Source organism: Sander vitreus, chromosome 6, assembly GCF_031162955.1.
Source record: "Sander vitreus isolate 19-12246 chromosome 6, sanVit1, whole genome shotgun sequence".
NCBI lineage: Eukaryota > Metazoa > Chordata > Actinopteri > Perciformes > Percidae > Sander > Sander vitreus.
This window is the reverse complement of record NC_135860.1, coordinates 8,539,273-8,546,708: the sequence shown is the minus strand read 5'-3', so window position 1 is coordinate 8,546,708 and position 7,436 is coordinate 8,539,273. Positions and strand designations below refer to the sequence as shown.

Here is a 7,436-nt window from a genome sequence, read left to right as displayed (position 1 = left end):
CAGGGGAAAAACAGGAAATAAAGAAGGAAAAAAGAGAAATCTGAGTATTATTGACAGTGAATTATAAAGGGTGGCTTTAGAGTGTAATGTGATCCAGAAACAGGCTTTAAAACAAGATAGAAGAATAGAGGAGACAAATGTTTTTACAGTCAGAAGGTAAAGGAAGCCCTCTGCTGGTTAGACCAGTGGTTCCCAACCTTTTTTCCTTGGCCCCCTACTCATGTCTAAGAAAAGCTGACCGCCCCCCCCCCATAAAATAGTGATGCTGGAAACGAGGAAAAACTAGGATGATAGCAGCTAGCAGCTGACCTGATGACAGCAAGGGTCCCAGGTTAAGAGGTCCCGGAGGTTTTGGCCTACTAAGTAGCCTGCCTACAATTTTAAGCGAGAACAAAAATATAGTTTCCATACAGACTTTTGTATACATTATATATTCTAGTGTATTATCATAATTTGTTTAACATGTGCAAATTTTTTTTTTTTTTACCTCAACCTCAAACCAGATAAAGACCCCCCTGTGATCTTTGCCGCCCCCCTGAGGGGTGCCCTGGACCCCAGGTTGGGAACCACTGGGTTAGAGGAACAACAGACTGGATACAGACTAAAATCATGCTCTGGTGTTTCTGTTGATTTTGTCACACATTTTGTTTAGTTTTTGTATTAAAGAGCCACCCCGGACAACAGGGAAATGGAGGCCCAGACCAAACTCCAAAAATCAAAGGGTCCATTTTGCTCCAAAACAATCCTAAACCTAAGTAACCCAGAACAAAGCCTAAACATAGGTCTTCCAACTTCAAATGAAAATAAAGTAACTTCAAAAGAACAAAAAGGACTTGTCGTTGGTGTTTGCAGGGATCTGGTTTCACGCTCCTCTCCACCTCTCCTCCTTTATAGCCTGAAGAGTCAATCAGCACAGGTGCAACATGCATATACAGTATGTCTATCAGAGGCTCTGGGGATGTACTGACGAAAAAACAGAAGACAATTGAAAATACGGGATGTGTTACATGCCCCTGTATTTTTTTCTGATGAATTTCAAAGATGTTTTTCATTTTAAAATGAGATGTACTTTTGTTGGGAAAAAAAGAAAAGAAAAATCAAATAATTAGAAAATGTGAAACACTGTTTACTCCTTGTAACTCATACTTGTTTTTCTAGGCCCTGACGTTTGAGCAACTCTCTGGACATGAAAACTAGTCCCTCACATTTGTTTAGGGTGGCTGGTTGGCTGTGTCTGTCAATAATTGTTGCGCTCTTTAAAGTTGTCTTAATAATTTGAGAAAAACCATTAACCAGAGTCAACTCTCTCTAGTGTTTGGAAGAACATAACACGTGGCGGAGAGGAGATGAATCTTGTTAAACAGATTATAGGTCAGAATCATTAAGTGATCAGGCTTTAAAAACTGCACGGCCCATTAGTCTGTATCACTGTTACTGGCATTCATTATTGTAATAGGCGTAATTTACAATATTCAAAATTAGCAGCCAGTGCATTCCCCTATTAGATAAATAAAGACATTTGTGCCATAAATTGATGCAAAAAAGGCACAAATTGTTGCTGAAAAATGCAGAAAATGAAGTGTTTGACATTCAAAATTTCAATTGTGCTCTAAAGTGGAGCGCTCATCCCTCCCAATGTTGAACCCAAAGTTGTGCCCCTGACTGTGAGTACGTCTGTCTGGAATTCTTGACTGAATGGATGGTTTCACTTTAGTTTTAATTTACTATTTAGGCCCTGTTTCAGCTTCAGTCTGCTTTGCATTAGTTGTAAAGCTGCAAAAAATGTCTCAGTCTCTCACCTCTCCTCTAAAAAACTTACCACTACATTTGTATTGTAGGTGCATCAAATGGTTTGGTTCTGTCTTGATGAAAAGAAAAACATAAAAACACTTTTTTCTTCCAAGTTTAGAAAAGGATTGATTACATTTGTCTGCCTGTTTGGCAGAAGAAAGAAAATTACATTTGCTCATTCATGCTTTGTCAGAATGTTAAGTGCAGTAGTCTTTATTATAGCATACCGTTAAAAACAAAACAGCAAAATAAAACGTACAACGAGACGAAAACCAAAATCTGAGATAAAATAATATTTAAAGCCTCCTTTTTTCATGTCACAAGATTAGGAATGTTAAAAACTCACACTTTGCACAGTCTCAGTCACAATCAGAAAATGAAAGTCAGTTAAATCATCATGTCAATGCACCTGACATGATCTCACCACACACACACACACACACACACACACACACACACACACACATTCATATTTCACACATTTCATATAATTGTGCAGCACAGTTCCCCTTCCTGATGTCCGAGGAGAGAAAAAGTGGTTTAAATAAATGCTTATATTATGTAATAGTTACGTCGCACTGCCAAATCTCATTACTGAAATCCCCTGCCCTCTGCGCAGGTTAAGTGAGATAATCCTCAACTAATCTAGCTATCATTACCTTTAATCTCTTAATCCGGTTACAGATTAGATCAGGTTTGCTGACAGGTATGAAGGCACCTCTTTGTGGTTTAAAAAGCACGTTGGGAAGGTAGATATCACCACACAACCCACAAAATAAGTGGGCTGTGTTGTGCGTTTATCTGTGTTTTAAGCCCCCAACGCACTAGGATTAGGTAATGGTTATGGTTAAGTTTAAGGTTAGGGTTAGGTGCCTTGAAGGCAACGGTTGCAGCATTGCCTGGAAGGAGACGCTGGGGGCTTAAAACACCATCGAGCATGTTGTGCAGCCTATGCACCAGGTTCAACATCAGATAAAGTAATACATCTGCTGTATTTACCTCTGATCACTTGTTACACTGTCGGCTACATGCTGTGTCTCCCGCTGGTAAAGAGACAGCAGTTAGCTCTATAGGCAGATACGCATCTTACTCCCACCTCGCCTCTTTGAAATAATAAAGAATTTCATTAATTAGCGTAACTCTCTTTTAGTACAAGCAGTTTTAGAAGTCCCGTTTGTAAAGTAAACTCATTTTATTCTGTAATGGTATAGTAGAAGTAAGTATTGGTATATTGCAGAGTATCTCCAGGACCTAACTTTGTGTCTCCCAGGAACAAGGGATATTTAATTTGCAGGTTTGAAATATGCCATGATTCATATTATAACCCCTCCTCGCTCTTTAAAGTTAAATTTCTTTTTTTTTCAAGATTATACCTAAAATACGGTAAGAAATTGGTTTATGTAACTCTTTTGTTCATTGTAATATGGTTTTAAAACTAAATGTATGGGAGACAATGCATGAGTTGAATAATTCAGATAAAAAGGGACTTCTACAATAGCTGTACAATTCAGTTATAGGACATCCTGTGTAAAATATAGCCTCCTCATAAACTTCCTCCACAATCCTACATCTAACCCCTTCATCATATTGTTTATATTCTCCCGATTTCTTTATCATGAGCAGCTAGTTGTTCTTGGACTTCAGCTCTGCCAGCTTGCTGGTGACAAAGTTCCACTTGAAGGATGTGTCCTCACTCCCTCCTCCCAGCGAGACGTATTTGGAGAAGCTGTTGCTGCTCCGTCCTTCTCCTCCTCCGCCTCCTCCTTCACTCTCCTCTCCCTGAGGGATCTGCCCCTCCTGGCTCTCCTCCTCTCCGGTCTCTGTCACCCCCTCCTCACCCTGACCTGCTGCTGCCTCGTTCGCTGCAGCAGCAGCGGCCGCAGCTTCCGCCTGCTTCTTGGCAGCCCAGTTGGCCGCGAAGCTATCCCAGAATGTTGTGCGCTTAGTGGGTCGTGGAGGCTCCTCTGGCTTTACTGCAAGTGGACTGTAGATTCAGAGAAAGTAAGGGTTCAATTTGGGAGTCCGTCAAATATAAGTGAGTGCTTTGGCTTGGAATTCACCATTGTCAACTATGTGTTAGGTTTTCTGATTTTAGATTTTAGTGCTCTACTTATTAGTTATACTGGCTGATAGTAAATAGATTGCAGTTTACATCAAACAAACATTTCTTAGAGGCTGAACTGCTCTGAAGACAGAAAAAAACAAGCATAATTTGGCGGAAAAACTGGTTAAAAATAAGGGTTGACTGCTTTTTTGACATTTTGGGAAATATACACTTATCCGCTTTCTTTCAGAGTTAAACGAGAAACTCAATATCACTTCCACGTACAGATTGGTGTCAATTTTCTTATCTAACTGACGAGAGGAGAGCAAATAAGCAGATACTTCCCAAAATGTCTACTAACAACATAGTTTACAGTAAATGCTGTTAAGGCAACAGTCATATCTAACCTAGAAGTCTATTAAACTTTGACTTTTCAATCAAAATTTAGCCCAGAATTTCACCAAATCAAAGCTTGCAATTTATGTCATATTTTGATCAGACCTCCTTTTTTGTCATTCAGTTTGTCAGAGTTACATTCTGCTACTGATTTTTAACTAAATCTACAACATTATTTGGACTTCCTTAAACTCTGAATACATATCACACACAGAAACTATTAAAAAAAAAACAGTTCCACAAAGCAGCCCAATTTTTTCAACACAAACCCCACAGATGGTACAAGGTACAATAACGACATCTGACCAGGCAGAAAGACAACAGATAACAAAAGAGAAAGATTTCCACTCACTGGTCGGGGACTGGCGGGCTTTCAGTCTCCTCTAGAAGCTGGTGTTCATCGTCTTTGTTGAAGAGAGATGATAGCCTGTTCCAGCTTTTAGTCCCGGCCCCCTGCATCTGAACACACAACCAACCACACGCAGGGGTCAAAGGTCAAAGTAGGTATACACTTAGGTGGTTTCAGAGGCTCCGTCGAACAATGGTCTTCTGATACATGTAGAGAAAGACCTTCTTTATTCATTTTACAACCTCTTATGATATTATTCATTACTGACACAACACTGAAGATGTGGCGTACATTTAACAGTTGTATGACCACAATATAAACTGTATGTGTTTTCTAGGGTTAACATATTTTTTTATATATGAAATTACATACTTTCCTGGCCAGCTGGGTTACAGCGTTGGGTCCCTCATCCTCCTGCACAGGACTCATATCATTCTCCACCTCTGTGACCTGCAGCAGCAGCAAAAAGCAAGACAAAATGGATGGCCAAACAGCAATGCCTTGATGTTACAGTAATACAGATGCACAGGATTTGTGCACCTTGGTCGCCATCTAGTGCATAATGTCGATACTACAACCTGTAGAAAACCCAGAACAAGACACACACATCAAGAAATGTCCATCGAGACTATAGAAGACATGGACTGCTGGAGCCTGAAGTAAAAGCGGTTTTGGAAATTGTTTGATTGTTCTACAAAAGTATTTCCACATCAGTGTATGTTTTGACATGAGGTCATAGTGATACACTTAAGTCGACTTTTATTTTGCAAGTGCCACGGAGCAATGTCGACTCAAATAACAGCTCTGCACACCCCTCCAAAAGGAAACTATCTCTCCAAACATTTCCCCGCCGTCCCTGGCACGGCGAGAGACTTGCAGGTGGCTGGTCTGAGTACACCCAGAGGCCCTGACTATCTGTCTCGTCCACTCATGTCAGTCAGTCAGTGGAATGCCAACTAATCCGTTTGTTCAGCTCCCGTGCATGATCGAATTTCTGAGTCTTCCAGAGATCTTGGTCAGCACAACACTGTGTCTGTTTTGTTGGTAGCAAACTCTGAATGGAGTACAGGTGCCATGAAAACCAGTGGTGGAAAAAGTAGTCAAATAAGGAAATCAAAGAACAAGTACAACAATGTAAAATACTCCATTACAAGTAAAAAGTCTTTTGTTCAAATTCACACTTATAGAAAATGACTGTGTAAGCAGCATTTTACTGCTGTAGCTGGTGGAGGTGTAGCTAGTTTAAATAACTTACAGTGTATACAGTTTGGTAGTAATAACTTGAATCCAGTGGTTCCCAACGTAAGGCTTGCAAAAATAAATCTGGGGCATAGTGAGATGATTAAAGGTGCAGAAAAGAAGAAAAACAATAATCTGCTACACAAATATGTGTTAGTTTATTTGAATTTTCTATTTTGCTTTCTAATATTGAAATATTGCATACTTTTACCTCTTACTATTTTGGCCTCGAACAATTATTCAAATGAAGCCATTGAAAGTTACAAGAGGAAATGTGTGTAAGGTGTTACCAGCCAAATAGATTGGAGAACCACTTGTTTAATTTTCAACAATGTGTTATGTTTATTAAATTTATCAACATAAAATCTTAATCTGAAAAGTAGTAACTATAGTGTTACTGTTTGGATAAAAGTAGTGGAGGAAAACGTACATTATGTCCCTCGGAAATGTAGTGGAGCAGAGGTACAAAGTAGCATAAAATGGAAATACTACCTCAGAATTGTACTTAAGTACAGTAATAAAATGTGTAAAAATGAAACTGATTACATGCCTTCTAATGTTGCCGTGAGGTACAGTATTTCAGTTACAAGCTGCTTTATTGGTGCAGTGAATACATCTGCTGGATTTCATATTTGACACTGGAAACAGAAGATCTGCATGCTAATAATAAATTACAAACAGTTTTTTATCAGTTAATAATTCAGTTGGCAGTCAAAGTTGCCAAAATATGCAAAAGGAAGTACTGTAGGTGATGTATGCCTAACTTCTGCCTTAAAGTTCCCTTTGCACAGAAAACAAAACAGCCTAGCAGGCTCATCTGACCCTGTGATGAATAAAAAATGATCTGGAAACAAAACCTGGTGACTTTCTGACTTCAATGCCAACAACCACGGCAACTTTTTGACACTTTAATATATGCATATGAATGACCGAGTAAGATGGAGAAAGTTGTAAATTCTGTACCTCTTCAGCAGTGTTCTCCTCATACTCAGGGTTAATGGTCTTCAGCACTTTGCTCTTATAAACTTTCCACACTGGATTCATACTTGCACAAATAGATACTCAAAACTCAGGGCACGACCTGTGAAGACCTCTTTATGCCTCTGTGGTCCACCCTCCACCAAGTCTCCGCTTCCAGCTTCAGCTCGTCTCAGTTGGGCCAAATTTGACCTGTTTCCATGTGTAAAAGTTGTCGGTAGTTCAGTAGCACAGGGAACCAGTTCAGTTTCGAGGCCCGCACAGTTTCATAGCGTTTCTCCTGCTCAGATTATGTCTGTCTCATCAAGTCAACGGAGTTGACAGCTGCTTTCGTCCCCACAGAGTGTCTGAACAGGTAAAGCTAGGATGCTGTGATGTCCGTGCATGCGCCACACGCAGGTGTACACACACACACACACACACACACACACACACACACACACACAAACACACATACACACACACAAAATTCAGCGTCACGGTTCAGAATCCCTGCCTTGGTTACCTGGAAACAGGTGTAGATTTCCTCATGCATATTTCAGTGTTGGTAGACTGGCTCCTTTAACTCTGATGCACACACACACACACACACACACACACACACACACACACACACACACACATCTTTGTGGGGACCCA

The 7,436-nt window shown here is 40.1% G+C and overlaps 1 protein-coding gene across 1 annotated transcript; it reads right to left on the bottom strand.

The window, feature by feature from the left end:
• Positions 1-1,988: 1,988 nt before the first annotated feature.
• Positions 1,989-7,236, bottom strand: LOC144518935 (uncharacterized protein C1orf232). The gene is made up of 4 exons (XM_078251817.1): positions 6,783-7,236; positions 4,953-5,030; positions 4,584-4,690; positions 1,989-3,775 (listed from the first exon to the last, which is right to left on the bottom strand). Exons 1-4 carry the CDS (start codon positions 6,861-6,863, stop codon positions 3,415-3,417), a joined length of 627 nt encoding a protein of 208 aa, XP_078107943.1. The 5' UTR covers positions 6,864-7,236; the 3' UTR covers positions 1,989-3,414.
• Between the last annotated feature and the right edge of the window lie 200 nt (positions 7,237-7,436).